Consider the following 20,276-nt stretch of genomic DNA (forward strand, 5'->3'; position numbering starts at 1 on the left):
ATATCCTTCAGGAATGAATGGAGACAATCTGGGAATAAACATTTAGGAGCTAATAAAACATCTGCAATTCACAAAATATGTCAGTTTAGCTCACGTATGGATTAGACATGGATATAGTTAGCATTTACAGTAATCATGACAACACGGAGCCTGTGTTTCAAAACCCAGTTGAGCTCCCTCTCTAGATAGCATTTCGAATGCGTTCGAACGCTCAAAAGTGCTGTCTAGGTAGGGAGCTCGCTAGCTTTAGAACACACCAATACAGTATCACGTCCCTCTCCCTTCCTTCCTTCCAGTGGTGGGCAGGGTCGCTTGTGTTGACAAACAATTATTCTCTCACTAGGGTGGGGATCTATCCAATTTACGAGTCAAAAAGCTGCTAAATAAACGCGTTATTAAACATTTAGGAAAAGGATTATAGATCGGTATTAAATGCAAGTATGGGTTGCTGCCTGACTGTTGGACCAAATGAAGCGCTCGTTGTGTCAGGTATGGTGATAATCTGTGTTTACGATAGCTTGTAATATTAAGACCTTATTTTTTTTAAACAATTATTGCATTAATTGTTTAGTGAAGTGTGTATTTCAATGTTTGCCTTTGCATGTGTTATGAATTGTGTGGTTAATAATATCATCCAGTCGTGTATTAGCTAGCTACAGCTATGTTAGCTCAGCTCTTCCGCATTTAACGTTATGTGAGAGCCATTCATAACTATTTTAGTCGTTTTTAACTTCTAATATTTAGGATAAATTGAAACATAAACATATTAATTTATGAAATTCAGTATTTACAAGTAATTCCCCTTATGCTTATTACAGTGTTTGCTAGGTGCATCCCGTTACACTCTAATAGTGATTTATTTTTAATAATAATTATTCATATTTTATAATAACATTCATTTATACTAATTATACTATGATAGTACGGTATGTACATGGTACTTCTAAAGACCACCATGGTACTGTACATGTCCCATGTAGTACTTCAGTATGTTTTTGTACTATGGTCTAGTATAAGTACCTTGGAGTACCATGTTAATACCATAGTACAGGGGTTTTCAATCTTTTATATGTCTCAGAACCCCAAAATATGATCTTTCAGGTGCTAGAGCCGCTTATCAGACCAAATTTATACTGCAACAAGTATAAATATAGTATAAATATGCATAAAATATTATTTAGAAAAATTTTAGTTATTTTTATTTTGTTACATTGTCAAGTTGTTTTCCCTTCTCACTATAGTATTATACTGTTTAATGTATTTTTTATTTAAAGGTGCAATATGTACGATTTTTGCAAAAATAAAATATCCAAAAACCACTAGTGTTATATATTTTGTTCAATAGACTACTTACAATATCCCAAATGTCTCCAACTATTTGTAAATCTTGAGAAAATTGCAATTTTAACCAAGGCTCCGGGACGTGTGCCGTCATACCTGCGTTATCCTCGGTTTTATTTTGCAAAAACCATGGAAACACCAAAGACGCTTTAATATTTACACATTTTAATAGACAAGGGGACAACTGTTTTGATATATTTATAGACAGAAAACTAATTATTGTTATATAGCTCAACACGTTTAGTCTTATTGTTTAAATCTAATTTTCTTGATTTTTTTAGCGAGTACCATGCTTTACCGTGCCTCAGAGAAAAACATTATTTTGTCAAGCAGCTAACATAGCAGAATCAGATGCAGGTTTATTTTTATTAACAGTAATACAGAATTTTCTCCATCATACAATACGTTTTAAAATTAATTGCATGTCATTTATCAACACAAGCCATCCAATATTTAATATGATATTCTAAAATCGATCTATCTTACTGCAGTGTGCAACAGTGTCTCACAGCAGCCGCCGAACGAACACGAAGAGTAACGTTATAACATCATTTTCAACACTCTCAAATGTATCTAATATGATAAACAGAGCTGCGTTACCTCATACTCATGACTGGAAAAGCGGAAGCGGCGCCGGCGACTGTGACATAATAAAAGTTCTGCTGCTCGTGAGGCGTGTGTTGATCAATCGCTCGTTCAGCTCCCACAACACTCGCTCCTGCTCTGCTTCATACTACAGTAACGTTAATAATCGCATCCATGAACATGATTTCTTCCCGAGTCTTATCCCGATTATTTCCACCAGTTTTTGAGGTGAAGACCACATGTCCCAAGATTCCGCGCTCAAATTTAGCATCATCAAGCTACGCCTTTGTTTTGAATAGGCCTCTAGCGGACAGAAATCTTACATACTGCACCTTTAAATCATTTTTTATATATATTTTTCATTTATTTTATTATTTAGTTTATTTATTTACTTATTTATTTACATTTCCCCCAGTTTGAAGACCCCTGCCATTGTACATCAATATGTAATATGTAATAAATAATAGTAATATTCATGTTATGACTTTTTTTCTAAGGGTGGACATCTTAGCATCTTCTAGTTCGCTTCATGTTTGAATCACCATTGAACTCAGTTCATTAGATCATATCCTTGTAATGTTTGACTATGTCTGTTGAGATTATCACTGCAATCACATGTTTTTTGCTCTCATCTAGGTGCCTGTTGTGGTTCAGATGCAAAGACGTATGTGGTGGGAGGCTGGGCGTGGGCATGGTGGTTTATATCAGACACTCAGAGGTAACAACAGTTAAATAAATGAGGATTACATTTCACTGTGTGGTGCAGTAAATGCCATCAAAGTTCACCTTAACAACACTCAATCATTGTTTAGTTATTTATTATAAAGCCTGACCTTAGAAAACTAAAAGCCGCACCTGGTCAGGTGTGTTTGTCAAACCAGTTTGGCTGCGCATGCTGTACAGAGGTTTTCAGAGATCATTTGAGATATTCTGTCATTCAGATATTGATATGGTACTATTTCGGTTCACATCTTAAATTTCCATGATCAGCTGTATTAGTTGATTTATGAGCTGATCTGATGCTTTTCTATTGAGCCGCAGCGTTTGCTTCATGCTTTCACCTTGAACATCTCTCTGATTGCATACAGTACTTCCTGTCAGTCACTGCTATTGTCCTTGGCACTTTTTTCCCTTTTTTTGAATTCTGCAATGCTAACAAGCTTTGGAAAAACAGGTTTTTCTTGCCTTAGGCATAGTTTAGTTGTACTTGAAGGTTGTGTTTAACCTCTGGCATTCTTTTTTGCCCCCAGAATTACACTAGAGATTATGACACTACAGCCTAAGTGTGAAGACGTGGAGACAGCGGAGGGAGTCGCCATTACAGTTACAGGAGTTGCTCAAGTAAACACTTTCACATAGACCGCTCACAGCTCATTTACTGTTGTTTAATTAAATGTATGATTAGATTTCCATCATTATATGTGAACACAAATGTTGGGTGATCTGTCCTTGCAGGATTGGAGGAAGATCTCTGGGATCTTCAGGAACAGGATTAAACACTTAGTGTGTATGAGCCGGCTTTCAATTGCCGAGATGCAAGTTTTTATCATGTTTTGTCCGTCGTTACAGTGGCAATGACAGGATTTCACGAGTAGCAAGTAAACACAACAGTGTTCCTTTTGCTGCTGTAAAACTGACAGAAACGGGTGTTTTACAGTGACTTGTTGTTTTTGCAAAAAAGCACACATGGGGCCCAATTTTAACGATGTAAGTGCATGGCGCAGGTGCACTTAGGGTGTGGCCAAATCCACTTTTCCTAGTTTAACGACTGAAAACACGGTCGGCGCACCAGGCACATGGTCCAAAGGGGTTGTGCCTAGTCTCTTAATGACCCAGCGAACATTGGTCCAACGGCAATGTCGTGTCCCTGGCCAAAAATAGTTATGGTAAGATGGCATATATTGGTAAAAATATGTAACGCAGATACATTTGAACGAAATGTCTACAATTCTCTGGGGTTGCATGTATAATTCTTACTTTGACTTTTAGCTACATGTAAGTCAATATATAATAAATAATTAATTAATAAGATATATATATATATATATATATATAATATATATATGTGTGTGTGTGTGCCTATTGCGCCGGGTGTATGATAGGGCCCATGGACTTAAAGGTGATAGAGAGGATTTTTTTCGTCGACTGAGAAACCAAAGACTGTTGCTGAGTTTTTGAAATGAGCGCATGCGTAAGAACAACCGCCCTCCTTTGAAGGAACGCCTCCCAAAACTCGTGCACGAGTATTGGAACACGAGTGTTTACCACTGGTATTCACTGTGTCGTGTTAGTGGATTCATTATGTCGGACTCACCGCAGGTAACTCATAATCTGCAGTTGTTACTCCTGACCAAAACATTGCATGCAGCGCCTGTGGAGTGTGGAAAGTTACTGGAGCGCGCAGCCGCGCACGTCTCTCACAAGGAACGTCACGGCAGTGATTGACAAGCCAGAGGACCAATCGTTTACGCGCTGATCGCATAAACGATTGGCTGATGTTTTTAAGGCCCTACCTCGTGCACAGATGATGTATATTAATATTATTCCTTTCAGTGCACCTAATAAATAGTCTTTTATCAGTTAGTAAAGACAGTTTCAAGTAATATTGCAAAAATGTATAAAACAAAACATCCTCTTCAGCACCTTTAATTTGTTAAATACCAATGAATTGACTAAAGTGATATTTTTGAAAATAAGGCATTTCAAAATTTCTGACTAATAAACTTTTCATTGCCATTAAAGTGAAATTACTGAACCTAAACATGGGAGCCTGGTAAAAATGCTCATTTAAAAGAAAACATGTCAAACATCTGAACTCTTCATATATGTATATATACATATATATATATATATATATATATATATATATATATATATATATATATATATATATATATGTATATATACATATATATATATATATATATATAGAATATAGTATGGTAATGGGATACTAATGATTGATTCACTTTTGCAGTTTAGTATCAGTCAATTTTTTTTTTTTTGTACTTGAAAGTTACAGTTATAAACTACTGTTCAAAAGTTTGGGGTCAGTAAGATTTTTTTTTTAAAGAAATGAATACTTTTATTTCGCAAGGATGCCTTAAATTGATCATAAGTGACAGTAAAGACATTTATAATGTTACTTTTTCTTTTGCTTTTCTTTTGAACTTTTCATCAAAGGACTCCTTTTCAATACTGATAATAATAAATGTTTCTTGAGCAGCAAATCAGCATATTAGAATGATTTCTGAAGGATCATGTGACACTGAAGACTGGAGTAATGCTGCTGAAAATTCAGCTTTGCCATCACAGGAATAAATTACATTGTAAAAAATATATTAAAATTGAAAAGTTATTTTAAATTGTAATAATATTTCACAATATGGCTGATTTTACTGTATTTTTGATCAAATACTGTAAATGCAGCCTTGGTGGTGAGCAGAAAAGACTTCTTTCAAAAACATTTAAAATGTTACAGACCCCCTAAACTTTTGAACAGTATGTAGTTATTAACACTTAATGCATTAACTTTTATTTCAAAAGATTTTTCAGAGTGCAAGAAAACAAAATTAATTTTTCCTTTGCCTTGTGTTTTTGTCAGATCAAGGTTATGACTGACAAAGACTTGCTGGCTGTTGCCTGTGAGCAGTTTCTGGGAAAGTCTGTCATGGAAATCAAGGCTGTGGTCCTGCAAACCCTGGAGGGACATTTGCGTTCAATCTTAGGTTAATAGATTACCAACATTTATAGTAACCTCATTAAAAAACACTTTCTTATGTGATTCTATGAAGCTAATGTTCTGTATCTGTTATAACGACAGGCACTTTAACAGTGGAGCAGATCTACCAGGACAGAGATCAGTTTGCTCGGCTGGTAAGGGAGGTGGCAGCTCCTGATGTGGGCCGGATGGGCATTGAGATCCTCAGCTTCACCATAAAAGTAAGTTATGGGTGTTTCTTAATGCAAAGTCATACTCATAGATAAGTGGGCCTACCTCCATTATAGACCTGAAGGACCAGTGCATATGTAGTATAAATATCAGACTGCCAGTCTATTTTTTTTATATAATAATACTAAAATAAGTGTTATTATATAAAAAAAAGCGCATGTGTATTACATGTTCAGTCCATATGCGTGTACTAGTGTTTGTTTTCAAGTGACATCTACTGGCCTTGCATGAATAATACAGCGTTTTTAGTCGTTTTCGTGGATCCATGTGAACAGGGATCGTTTTGACAACGTTGTCATCTGTACGCGAAAAATGCAAAGAAAAAAACACATTGTTGTCGTGTAAACGTAGTTTTAGTAATTTTGTTTTTGTAGCTTTTTTGTAGCTTCAGTTTAATTTGATTTAAAATTTATTTTTGGTAATTACAATACTTCAATTTAAACTTTTTCACCAAGGCTATCCCTAATCTTTTGCATTGTCCGTTGAGTTGGAGACCACAAGTCCCAAGATTCCACACTCAAACTTGGCGTCATCAAGCTACGCCTTAGTTTTGAACAGGCCTCTAGCGACCTCTAGGGGACAAATTATTACATACTGCACCTTTAATAGTTTTAGTTAACAATAACAACACACTCCCACACACATAGTATATTTTATAATATACTTTATATTATTTTAAGTCATAGTCAATTATTGTTATCAAAATAATAATAAAGAAACATTACAACAAGTAATAAAAAAATAAAATATGACCACTTGTCTTTTCTAACAGGATGTCTATGATAAACTGGACTATTTGAGCTCTCTTGGAAAAACGCAGACAGCGGCTGTACAAAGGGACGCCGACATCGGAGTGGCCGAGGCAGAGAGGGATGCTGGGATTAGAGTAAGTGACTTCTGGCTTCACTTTCTTTATTGCTAATGCATTATCCATTAGATGTGTGGCATTCATTAGCTTCTGTTGTTTCCCACCTCCCTGATCAGGAAGCTGAGTGCAAGAAAGAAATGATGGATGTGAAGTTCTTGGCGGACACTAAAATGGCCGACTCCAAGAGAGAGCTGGAGCTGCAGAAAGCTGCTTTCAATCAAGAAGTGAACACTAAGGTTGGATTAAATTTCATTTCAATCCAGGGCCATCATCTTAAATCATAGTTATCTAGTTAGCCGCTCGGATGTAGGCTTATACATACATATTCATTTATTAGAATCTCATATGAGAGTAATAGTAATGGTGTGATATGTGTCTCTCCTCCACACAGAAAGCCGAGTCTCAGCTGGCCTATGAACTGCAGGCAGCTAAAGAGCAGCAAAAGATCACATTGGAAGAGATCGAAATCGAGGTTGTGCAGAGGAAAAAGCAGATCGCCATTGAGGAGAAAGAGATTGAGAGGACAGAGATGGAGCTGACCGCTACAGTCAAGCGTCCTGCTGAAGCAGAGGCTTACAAGATGCAACAGCTGGCTGAAGGACAGAAGTGAGTGAGATCTAAATATATTTAATAATTACTAAATACATAATAAGGTTAATATGATATAATATATGAATAAATGAAGAGTTTGGTTCCAAAACGCAATAAACGCCATTTTCAAAAAAATTAAGTTTCCGCCAAAATCAGTATTGTATCTGGTTGGTATTGAAAAGTCATTTATTAATTTTGTGCAAAATGCGATATCCGTCGTGTTATTCTATCATGTTTTCTCCCTTTCTTTCCAAAACGCGACAAACACCATCTCCTTTTTCTGCAGAACGTGATATATCCGCTCAACCAATCACAGCGCACCATTCCACGCACTGTAAACATAGAAGGCTTTTTTAAAAAGCCGTTTTAATATACTTGGCAAATGTGTTTATTTAACCGTGTGGTGGCGCCAGATACTCTTTAATCGGTAATGAAAAATAATTTATAGCATTAACATGATGACCTGTTGAATTCATTTTGGGAGCGACGGCTGAATGTATTTTTAGTAAAATGTCTGTATATAAGATAAATATTGGCAAAGTTTAGACTCTGTCATATATCAACTTACTTTCTTGTGTATTTTCAATTTGAAAAATAACTTTTATATTGATGGATTAATTGCATTTTGAAAAAAAAGTGTCATGGATTTATTGCATTTTGGGACAAAAAAAATAATACGCTTTTATAATAAACTTTTTAAAATCAATATGTAGATTTGAATTTTTAATGTTTTTATAACCAAAAGATGCTATGTGTAAGTTTGAAACAGAAAATAATGGTTTTCATCTTGCCACTTTCTTGGTAAAGAAAACACATTTTTACTCAAATCAATCAAAATGGAGTTACTGCGTTTTGGAAACAAACTCTTCAAATATAAATAAATGTTTAATAATTTAATAACGAAGGTAATAAAAATAATAATAGAAATAGAAATCTGAAAAATTATAGTATAAATATAATTAATAATAATATTAACAAATCTAAACTATAAGCTATATTTAAATATATAATTAACATATTTTATACCTGAATAAAATATTTTAAAAAATAAGGAAAAAAATTTGTATTAAGGTCAGCCACATTTAACATTTACTCAGTGAAAATACATTCATTTCAATACCAATCTATGCAAACAAAAATTGACCACCGGAAAGCTGCTTGGTTTAACCCCTCTGGTGCTCTTCGGTCATTTTTGACAGAAAAACATTTTTTGTTTTGTTTTGTTTTTTTTGTTGAATTTTTTACTTCATAGGAATGGTACGAAACTTGGTAAAAGTTTTGGTACTTGCTATGTGAACACAAAAAAATCATGGACAAAGATTAATTGGTCCAGAAAAAAATAGTAACACTTGTACTTTTCGCAGTTAAAAATGACCCCATTGCAAACAGATTTTATATTGTGGAAACTTTGGGTACTGCGCCCAAACAAAATCTTACTAAAAGCACATTTTTTGAGATATCAAGCTCAAATTTAGAACACAACTTGTTTAGATTTATAAATATTGAAAATGGTATTTCATACAATAAACTTAAAAATTCTATAACTTTTTTTTAAGTTCACTTTTTTAAAAAATCACTTCAGCAATAATCTGCAAGTGTCTTTAAAAAAAGACCAAACATAATTCTGTACAATTCAAGATTTAATCTTCAGGTCTATGCTCAAATAGCGAATACATTTTTCTTTCAGGATTAAATATAATAAATATAATTTAGTACCATAAAATCCCCTAAAAATACAAAATATTAAATAAAAAACATTATCGAACTAAAATATAGTTCATTCATTATATTTAAATAATAAAAAAAAGGTCATTTTTGACCGCCATCCGAACAGCACCAGAGGGTTAAAAGGGACTTATTTTTTGTCTTCTAAATTGTCCGCTTATGTGAGCGCATCTTTACAGTAAAGAGAATAACAAACAAATGAGGAAACACCACTGAGGTGTAGCGGAAAGTACAAAAAAACTTGGGACATAATATGATCATGAAAATTTGGGTGGGGATGTACTTAAATATTTAAAATATATAATTCCTTTTTTATCATTTGATTTTGGGGTTGAAATTTGACTTTGTTGTTGTGCAACCGTGATTAAGTGCCTTGCTGGTTCATGAATTTGAACCTGCAATCTTTTGGTGTCCACTAGGCTACACCATCTCTTACTTTTAGAATAATGTTTCACAGATGTGGCACAGATGTTGCTTCAAAATATGATTAATCATGTATCCATTATGTATTTCATTAACTGATTTGTGACACACACTGAAATGAATTGTGCTATATTTGTGATACTGAACAGGTTGAAGAAAGTGCTGACTGCTCAGGCCGAGGCAGAGAAGATTCGGAAGATCGGAGAGGCGGAGGCCCTTTCTATCTCATTTGTGGGGAAGGCCGAAGCGGAGAGTATGAGGCTGAAGGCAGAGGCCTACCAGCAGTACGGAGACGCTGCCAAGACCGCACTCGTCCTAGAAGCACTGCCCAAGGTGAGTGAACTCATTTGGATTACCTTCATAGAGATCCCCAGTGCAGTTGTACAAGATCACTATGGGTGTTGAATATTTAGATCTTCTAACTTCCAACCTCCACAGATTGCAGCAAAGGTATCTGCTCCTCTGGGCAGGACCAATGAGATTGTTATTCTGAGTGGGGACGGCAGTCGTGTGACCGGGGAGGTGAACCGACTCCTTGCAGAGCTGCCCGTGTCTGTAAATGCACTCACGGGTGTGGACCTGTCCAAGGTAAGACTGAGAGTGAGGGTTAAGGCCGGAACACACCAAGCCGACGGCGACGAACTAGTGGCGACGAAAGCAGACTGCGGGGTCGGCTGGCGTCGGCTGGCGTCGGCAGCGTCTGGGTCCAAAGTTGCCCTGACACACCAAGCCGACGTTCGACAGCCGACGGCCAAATAGCACGTCCGTTCTGCGCCTGCGTGAGATGAAATGCCTTTCCATGCCAGCAGGTGGCAGTAGTTTGTGTTCGTTGCTATGGTTCGTTGCTAGGGAGACCGGAAGAGCTACAGGGATACAAAACATAAACAAAGGTGCATGAAAAACCAGTTCTCGCTCATCACATACGGATTCGTGTTATTTCAAAAATGTCCAACACGTTGCAAATGGCACTGGCTTTGTCAGCCCTTGGTCTTTTGCTTGTGGAAGAGGAAAAGAAGAAGCGGATGAGAAAAATACGGAGAAAGCGCACTAAATGGGTGAAACCATGGATACTCCAGAGACAGGCCCAAGGTGCTTTCCCGAACCTGTGTCGAGAGCTCGAGTTACAGGAAACTTGTGGTTTTAAAAATTTCGCTCGGCTTTTTCCCACTCAATTTCACATGTTAAAAGAACTTATTAGTCCAATCATACAGAGAACAAACACGAACTACCGGGATTGTATCTCCGTGGGGGAACGTCTGATGATTACACTACGGTTCTTGGCAACAGGTAAGGTTATTCGTTGTTTGAACATTTCATTAAAACACCTTTTCAGTTGTGTTTATTTTGGTGTATTATGAAGCATTATAAAAGTGAAAAGAATTTTATTATTTTGTATCCAGTTGTAGCCTACTTTAAAAAGACACAATGTATAAAACATTATTATGGTTGTTTGTAGCACAATGTCTTTAATAACTGATAAAAAAAATATTTGCTTTAATGTAGTGTAGTACAAATGCATTAAAAGTGTTAGATTTGACTCTGTAAAAGGTGTGGAAAATTAATAGTGGAGTTATGTGTTTGTAATCTTTGCAGGAGAAAGCTTCAAGAGCCTTTCTTACCAATTCCGGGTGGGAATGTCCACAATTCAGCAATTTGTTCCTGAAACCTGTGCAGCAATCTACCAAGTCTTAAAAGAGAAATACCTAAAGGTATACATGTATCTGTTTAATGTTTTTTGTTTTAGCCCAAAAATGAGCAATTTTTTTGATCTCTCAGATATTGTTTTAGGAGGCCTCTGATGTAGAAATTAAAGATTTTTCAGTTTTTTTACATTTTAATAAGGGTAATTTTAGGGTCTTATATTGTAGTAGATAAACTGAAAGAATAGACAGGATGGTAGACCATGTGTCGAGGGCAGAGATCTAAGTATTATCCATCAAATTATAATTTCAATGCAAATAAAATTCCACTACTACATTCAAACAATACAGTCTGGCTGGCCTATTATGCTCTCTACTTATCATACTAAAAGAACACATTCATCCCCCCAGAGCACTTACAGGTTCATATTCAAGACCATTCATACCTGTCCCTGAACAATGCAACAGGCATCTCCCCCCAAAATCCAAAACATAAAGAGCCTAATGCTGACCTATAAACACTTCTTCAACCCAATAGCATTGTGAGGACGAACAATAGAACCCATTAACTATGTAAATGTGATCTTGAGAGAAAAAAACATTTGCAGGCATTTTTTTTTAAATTTTTGAAAGTGATGTTGTAATTCTGCAGAAGTGGGCTTTGCAGGGTTAATTCAAGAATGTCAAAATCACTGAGTTATTAATGGTCTGACGAGTTAAACTAATTTCTTTAATTATATTGTTTTTTAGTGCCCAGACACAGTGGAAGAGTGGCAGCAAGTAGCCGTTGGATTCCAGAATCAGTGGCATTTCCCAAATTGCCTGGGTGCTCTGGATGGAAAGCACATTAACATTCGTCCCCCTCCAGGATCTGGATCTAAATTCTTCAACTACAAGCATACATTCTCAATAGTGCTTATGGCACTGGTAGACAGCAACTACAGATTTCTGTATGTTGATGTGGGCTGCAACGGGCGCATTTCAGATGGTGGAGTGTTTGGGGGATGCTCATTGCAGGATGCCTTGGAGAAAAGAACATCCAACATTCCTGCACCTGCACCACTTCCTGAATCAGACCAGCTGGCCCCTTACTGCATTGTGGCTGATGAGGCATTCCCCTTAAAGGAATACCTCATGAAGCCATACTCCGAACCGCAAGCTGTCTGTAGAGCAACGCATATTCAATTACAGACTTTCGCGAGCTCGAAGGGTGGTTGAAAATGCATTTGGCATCCTGGCAAATCGTTTTCGCGTCCTACTAACCACCATTAATATTCAAAGCACTGCCAAAGTGGAGGACATTGTTTTGTCTTGCTGTGCTCTGCACAACTTTCTGCGCAAAGAGTGCTGTGAAGTGTACATGGCAGGAATCGACCAGGAAGAACAAGATCATGACACTGTCCCTGGAAGATGGAGAGAAGACCCTGGCCTACAGCAGGCCTCTCTGCCACGCACAACCAACAGTACAACACACGCCAAACAGCTCAGGGATAAACTGTGCCAGTACTTTAATTCGGACACCGGTGCAGTGCCCTTTCAGTGGGGCAAAATATAAGCATGTAGCAAACTTGTTTCTTTCCCCTTGACCTTGGTTTATGTTTTATAACAATGGTGTGAATTTGCAAAATAAAGTTTATATTTTTACATCATTGTGTTTTGTGATTTTTTTTTTACATAAAGAACAGTGAAGTACCTTTTACACAAAGTCAGTGTTTTATTTTCAAATGTGCAAAAATAGCATTAAGGTAATTTACAGAAAAATATCAACAGTTGGTATTTAAAATAAATAAAATGTACAGAAATATAAACTTTGCATAAGTACTCTAATATAACGTACAACTAAGCGTGACATATTTACTAAATGCTACAATATCTGTTTACAATTTTGCTACATAAAAAATTACAAGTGTGTATACTGATTGGAAGATGCATCCAGTGCATGGTTGTGGCCCACTGAATATTTGAAAATGCAATTATCAACCTCATGCTGGAAATGTGGCAGTAGATGTGGTGGCAAATTCCGCATTCTGTGTTCAAGATTTTTGCAGTAAGCTGAGATGGCATCATTGGTGTTTTCCTGTGATGCCAACTTTTCCAGAGTTTTGCCGATGGTGCGCATCAAGTTTGTGGATTCCTCGCTGGAGGATTCGTCTTGCATCTTCCTGCGCTTCCCTGGAGGCTTTGGTTTTATGTTGGAGCTTTGCAAATGGTCCTTTCTCATGGCTGTGGACTCAGTTCCACAGATGGTGGATTCAGCCAAGGGTGTACTTGACCGTAGGTCAGCATCACTGAAGCTGGGGTCTTCATGGGTGCCAGTCCAGGTGTCACTGTTGGTACCATCTGAGGGTGAACAGGAATCACTATCAGCCGCAGGTTCCTTAAAAAACATAAGATACAAATGTGACAAGTTAATGTAATGGCTTGACTTAATATGCGGAGTTACTTGTGAATAGACTCTTTTAAAGAAGCACTTGCCATCTTACAAAAAGCAAAATGTTTATTTTATTCTGAAATTAAACAATAAATAAATAAATAAATATAAATATATTTGTTTATTTACCATGATCATTAGATTTGAAGTGCTCTCCTTCCTTTTTGTGTGAGGCTCTAGAAACTGCAGGCGGTTCAGGATCCATTGCTGCCTGCCAGTCTTCTGAGCTCCAGAACTTCCTGAGGGTCCTTGTTTCTTATAACGCATGTATTGGGTTCGCAATGAATCCCACCGCTTCTTGAGCTCTTTTTCTGAGGGACAAAGTAAAATTTTGTAAGCATTAAGTGTTATGGCTGCTTATTTTGTCACTTTAATGAGTATTTGTTATGCCAACAAATGTTACTTTTTGCTGTATTGTTAATTATATTATTAACAATTTGATTAACTTTAATATTATTATGAAATATGAGATGCTAGCACAGCACATATTAATTACTGTCTGTTTCCATAAACAAACTTAGTTTGGTACACACTAAAATGGTTATATTAGTTTTACTATGGACTATTGAACAATTACAAACAAGCTTTCTCAATTGCCAAAAAGGAAATCTTACCTGATATGACGAGTTTATTTTCGATCTCACGCCACAGTTCAGCTTTCAGCACACGGTTGACATAACATTTTTCCGTAATGTCATACAAACCCGGCCTTTCCTGGATCATGTTGATCAATTCGTCTTCACTTGCCTCGTTCCAGATAGCCATGTCTTTCACGTACCTAAGGTAAACAATGTGTGTTCCCTCTTGACTTCGTCGTTTACTTGCTTCGTCACTTCCGTTTTTCTTTTCTCATGCACTGGTTCGCTAGCTGAACAGCCAATCAGAATGATCATATGGCCCGACGGCCCGACGAGGTCCAACGTCGATTCAACATTTCGAATCGGCCGAAACAAAGCCGACGAGGACCAACTTCAGCCGACGGTGCAGAACACACCGAGGAAACTTAGTCGGCCGACGAAGAAAAACTGCCCGACGGCCGACCGTCGGCTTGGTGTGTTCCGGCCTTTAAGTCAAATTAGCTATTGATTAAAACACATAACCATAACGAGTAAATCAAGTGTTTTATGTTGTTAGATGGGCAGTTCATTCAAAATGTACATTAATTAATTAATTATTTTTACTGTGCACTTTAATCAATAATTTCCTATGTCCTGAATTGGAAAATAACCCACAAAAGTGCCAGTCATATAAATAATATATATGTGTGTGTGTGTGTGTGTGTGTGTGTGTGTGTGTGTGTGTGTGTGTGTGTGTGTGTGTGTGTAGAGCTGATTTTGCAATTATTTCAGTGCTTCCCACACATAGACTTTACTTGGGCGGGCCGCCCACGTATAATAACGGCCGCCCAAGTATATTTGGAGACACATTTTTGCTTTTATTATTTTTATCCTCTTATGCTTTTATATCCGCCCAAGATAATGAAACCATCCGCGAGTCATTCCGAACCTACTCGTTATGTGTGCGTCAGAAGTGTTTCAAAGTCACAAGGCGGCGCTGTTGCTCATTCTACAAGCTCGCGCAACAGAGCTTCAGACTGCTTCAAAGAGATTCTCAATCAATGAAAAGCGCAGAATTATGCCAAGCGACTGCTAATGAACTCAAGTTCATGAATTATTACAATGTCTACATGGCCTTTATATAAAATGTTTTAGACGATTGTAAGAATCTGAAGGATCAGCCTGCAATAGTACAGACATTTCAAAATAAGAGTCCCAGTGTATTTTGGGCTTGTTTATAATTCAAAGTCACACGCTAAGTTTTTTTCTTTTTCTTTTGGGCATTATTGGTATTTTGGTTACACAATAAATTGTATTTAATTTGATTTCCATTTAATTCATAGTAAATTATTGTAGTCTCCCCCACAGGAAGAAAAGACTAAGAACATTATTTGACACATATATTATTAATTTTATAAATTTTACTAAATCTGTGTCCCATTCACTGAGAGAAAGGTGAAGCATTTAAATGCTGTAATTTTGCATAATTTACAATGCATAATAATGCATAATATTAGTATGTAATTAAATGTAATATGCTATGTAATTAAAATTAATTTCAATAAAAAAAAATACTGTAAAAAATCACACATTATTTGTTTGTCACATGTAGTAGACCATTTTTGTGCCATGGGTAGGCCTAATAGGAGGATCTTTCGCCCGGCTACCACTGCAAGTATATTTCAAACCTGTGGGAAGCACTGTATTTTTATAATAAAGTATTGTATAGTATAAATAAAGTATTTTTCATAAATGAGTAAATAAAAACACTAAAAACTACAGTCAATTAAATGTGAATTTTAAAAGTGAATTTTGGCATTACAACATTATAATGTACATTATGAAAAATTCATTTTGAGATTTGATAAAGATTACATTTTAACAGTTATTAAATTATTAAATATGTAATTTAATTCAAATATTTAAGATGAATTGTTTTGTTGTATTCATCATTAAAGCTGCAGTCCGCAACTTTTTTGTGTTAAAAATTTACAAAAATTATATAATGAGAATATACAACATGAATCAAAACCGTGTTTTTGTCTTATCCTGAATCACTATGGTACACTTATAATAGGTGTTTACATTCGGACTATTTCAGGCCGGACTGGTAGGACCCGCCGCAGAGTATCACAGTAACTGCGTGACTCGCCATAGACATACACGGAGAAAAGTAGCTCCGGCTACAATGTTCCTCCGCAAGACGCTTGCAGTTCTGTTTATTTACCACCAGAGGGCCAAAAATCGCGGACAGCAGCTTTAAGTCGCTTTAAATATAAATGAATGAATGAATATCAGTTATCAGCTGAAATATATTCAAAATCGATCAATACTGATGACATTTCTGGAAAAAAAAAGCTTGTTTCTGCCATGAAATAAAGCAATTTAAAAGATAATTGCAACTTTTTTTCTCACAATTGCAAGTTTATATCTCGCAATTCAAACTTTTTTCTCACAATTCAGACTTTTCTCAGAATTGTAAGATATAAACTCACAATTGAGAGTTATAAAGTCCAATTCTGAGGGGAAAACAGAGGACTTTTTTATATCAAAAAGTCAGAATTGCGAGATGTAAACTTGTAATTGTGAGAAAAAAGTCCAAATTATGAGATAAAAAGTCACAATTACCTGTTCAGTGGTGGAAACAAGCTTCCATAATAACCTGAATAATCTGTAAAAAAAAATCTCTAAAATGATCGATAACCAATACAGTACCATTATATTTAGCATTCCTGCAAATCAGAAAAAACGCAGTTCCATTCTTACAGCTGCCATATAGAGCATATTTTTATGCCATATTAAAAAAACATTTCTACCTCTACAGATCCCTCTGCTGCAGAAGATGACAGGTGCTCAAGCATGAAGTCAAATCAGTTCCGTCTCCTCCATGATATGTTGTATGCACTCACAAAAACTGCCTTTAGAAGACTTGGAAAATCTTTTTTCTTTTTTTCTTTTTTTTTTTTTTTGAATAAAAAACAAAACAAAAAACAAACAAGTAGATATTTGATACCTCTGGTGCCTTAATGTTTCATAGGACCAGAATATCTGCATGCACTGCTGCTCCCACATTCCACAATTCACTTGATTCTTAAATCACCCGCCTTTGTGGTGCATCCGCTGGATTCATTGTAATGTCAGATACTCTGTATTGTTTTGTTATATATATATTTTTTTTTACTTTTTAGTGACATTATACAAAATTTTAACCTATCACACATTTTTCTTTACAATTTTATACACTTCGTTTTCATCTCTACACTACAACGACACTTTAACACTTGATGGTGAGTCAGCTTTAGATTACAATTGAGTCTTTTTTATCCATCCAAAGTCTAGCACTACTTTTTTCGCTCATTTTAGGTCATATTTCTAGCTGAAAAGAGGCGTTGTTACCTTACAGATCCTGCCATGATTTATAACATTCAGGAAGATTGTCATTGATGTGGAGTAGCAAGTAGCATTTAGTGTACTGAGCTCTTGGGCAATAGCATTGCCTTACGGGTAAATATCTGTGTCATCTTAGGTAGAAACAAGCCAAGTGCTCCTCTTAATTTTAAATGTTGCAGATACATAAATAGACATGGCCTTTATAATAGGTTACCTGAGCTCATCAATAGTTCAGAATACTCTTTGGGACTATTTTTGGCAAGATATTTGACTGTATGTGTGCTTTGTTTTGTTTCATTTATATGTTGGACTCTTATTGGACAACATTTGTTTTTACAAGAACTTTTGGTTATGAAGATATTTATTATTTGTTGCTAGCTAACTCTGATACATGTGTCTGGATATCCATCCATTCCAATGCTGTGGATATAGTTTCATGAGAAGAGTCAAGCCATTTTTAAAATAGTTTTGTATAGTTGTATGACAGCCATGCCTAACAAAATCTTTCTAAATATTAACCCTATTTACACTACATACTGTCATGAAAAATGAATTGAAATAACCCTTTATGGACAGTAATGTTTTGTTCTGTAGTAGTTTGTATTCTCCTTTGTCACTGTGAAAGTTGCATTACCTCGTTTTCCTCATTTAGTTCAGAGCGAGTGGCGGTTTGCTGTAGATTTTGACGTTTATTCTACTGTTTAGTTTGTGCTGTGAAGGTGCAAGTCACTTTTCTTTGTCATGCTAATGAAAACACCAAATGATAAAGCTAAGAGATCGCACTCTTCTTTGATATGAAGAATTCATTTATAGATAACATTGGTTATTATTTGCTTACTGTCCTTTTTTTTTAAATTAAATCTTTATAAAAAAAACTGATTTATTGTTTATTTATTCTGTTTCAGCATGAAAAATATGCCTCTTAACACTTGTTTTCTCATAGAAAAGGATTCAATCAGTCTTTTTGTGTGTGTATGTGTGTATTTGAAACACTTTTATTTTAATTCAGAACTATAAAAGCCTACAGTCTATGTAAAAGCCATGTCAGGTTTAGCCATTCAGCATTAGAGCATCATAGACTGTTTATGTGCTTTGTATGGCATTGGTAATGAAATGTATGGTACTGCTGTGTATTGGATAAACATTATAGGAATCCTAGAACTGTATGCCAGGATGAAGCCCAGATGTGCTTTTGCTTTAGTTGGTCAAATGACACTAACTCCAAATATGGGGAGAATTTGGTAGTTTTATACAAACTCTTTACACAGATTCAACTCAGCATGTTTATGGTGCATGTATTTCCAAATGTAATAAATGTCATGTGAACTGGTGTCTGTCCGTGTTCTTTCATTCCATTAAAGTGCTCATGTAAAAAATGTGTGAACTTTATGTAATGAAATAAAAATCATTTGCGTTGCTAAAATAAGAATAATCACTTGCATGAGGTGTGCAGCGACACGCCATCTTTTGTTGCAAAACACTGACACCGTGTGGTTAAGATGTGCAGTGCAGGACATTTTTCTCCAATTGTAATTATTTTTTAAAGCGTATTTTATATATATATATATATATATATATATATATATATATATATATATATATATATATATATATATATATATATATATATATATATATATATATATAAATTCAAATGAATTAATTTGGTTGCTCATTGTTGATGACACAGATTACAAATTTACATTTAAAACATGTGTTTTGAAATCTTTCTGCGGTTAGAAAATATTTTGTAACATATAGTCTTTTTGAAATAGAAACATTTTGTAACAATATACACTACTGTTCAAAAGTTTGGGGTCAGTCATTTTTTTCTTTCTTTTTTGAAAGCAAAATTAATAATTTTATTCAGTTAGGATGTGCTAAACTGATTACAAGTGATAGTAAAGGCTTATATTGTTAGAAAAGATTTCTATTTTGAATAAATTCTGTTCCTTTTAAACTTTTATTCATTGATGAATACTGGAAAAAAATATCACAGGTTCAAAAATATACACAACTGTTTCCCAGAGGTGGGAAGTCCAGGGGTCAGAAAGTAAAAGTCCTGCCATATTTTTATTCCACCCACTGAAGCATTAATGAGATAAATAAGTGATTAATTGAGTGATGATTGACCATTATTGAAGACACCTGATGATAACAAGCAGAATCACCAAAGGAGAAAATCACTATTTTTAAGTTACCATCATCGAGGTCAGGGTTTGTTTTAGTTGAGCTCTTGACCCTTGAGTTTTTAATATTAGATTTTGTTTGGCTAGATTTAATTGCATTAAAACTAACGAGACACGCAAAGTTAAAAGATGAGTTTTACTCTCTGACCCCTGGACTTCCCACCTCTGATAATAAATCAGCATATTAGTATAATTTCTGAAGGATCATGTGACACCGAAGACTGGAGCTTTGCATCGCAGAAATAAATAATATTTTAAAGTATGTTAAAAAAGAAAACCATGATTTTAAATTGCATTAATATTTCACAATATTGCTGTTTTTTCTGTATTTTTCTTCAAATAGATGCAGGTTTGATGAGCATAAGAGACTTCTTTCAAAAACATTAAAAATAGTCATTAAAAAAAATAGAGTGCTTCCTGTAAGTTGTAAGAACTTAATAAAGTACTATATCTTTTCCTTTTCTGCTGCCATTGTTTTCCTTGGAATTGCTTCTCAGTTCCATGAAATTTTAAGATTTTCTTGGTTCATTCCATGTTTTACAGGCAACCTCTCTCATGCTAATTCAGATTAGCACAGTTGGTTT

The 20,276-nt window shown here is 35.5% G+C and overlaps 2 protein-coding genes across 4 annotated transcripts; one reads left to right on the forward strand and one right to left on the reverse strand.

Annotated features, from left to right (window-relative positions):
* Positions 1 to 313: 313 nt before the first annotated feature.
* flot2b (flotillin 2b) lies at positions 314 to 19,041 on the forward strand. 3 transcript variants are annotated; one of them, XM_067365080.1, is made up of 12 exons: positions 314 to 489; positions 2,563 to 2,644; positions 3,177 to 3,267; positions 5,531 to 5,654; positions 5,750 to 5,868; positions 6,651 to 6,764; positions 6,863 to 6,982; positions 7,138 to 7,352; positions 9,635 to 9,818; positions 9,924 to 10,073; positions 11,079 to 11,194; positions 11,876 to 11,984. In XM_067365080.1, the coding sequence occupies exons 1-11, from the start codon at positions 441 to 443 to the stop codon at positions 11,175 to 11,177; spliced, it is 1,347 nt and encodes a 448-aa protein (XP_067221181.1). In that variant the 5' UTR covers positions 314 to 440; the 3' UTR covers positions 11,178 to 11,194; positions 11,876 to 11,984. The 3 variants fall into 3 exon arrangements, with proteins under 3 accessions (XP_067221181.1, XP_067221182.1, XP_067221180.1); XM_067365081.1 differs by lacking the exons at positions 11,079 to 11,194; positions 11,876 to 11,984 and adding an exon at positions 16,938 to 19,041; XM_067365079.1 differs by lacking the exons at positions 11,079 to 11,194; positions 11,876 to 11,984 and having other exon boundaries at positions 9,924 to 10,705.
* Positions 12,744 to 14,321, reverse strand: LOC137005152 (transcription factor Adf-1-like). Its single transcript, XM_067365955.1, has 3 exons — positions 14,171 to 14,321; positions 13,686 to 13,867; positions 12,744 to 13,502 (listed from the first exon to the last, which is right to left on the reverse strand). Exons 1-3 carry the CDS (start codon positions 14,319 to 14,321, stop codon positions 13,026 to 13,028), a joined length of 810 nt encoding a protein of 269 aa, XP_067222056.1. The 3' UTR covers positions 12,744 to 13,025.
* Positions 19,042 to 20,276: the final 1,235 nt, after the last annotated feature.

Source organism: Chanodichthys erythropterus, chromosome 17 (assembly GCF_024489055.1).
Source record: "Chanodichthys erythropterus isolate Z2021 chromosome 17, ASM2448905v1, whole genome shotgun sequence".
NCBI lineage: Eukaryota > Metazoa > Chordata > Actinopteri > Cypriniformes > Xenocyprididae > Chanodichthys > Chanodichthys erythropterus.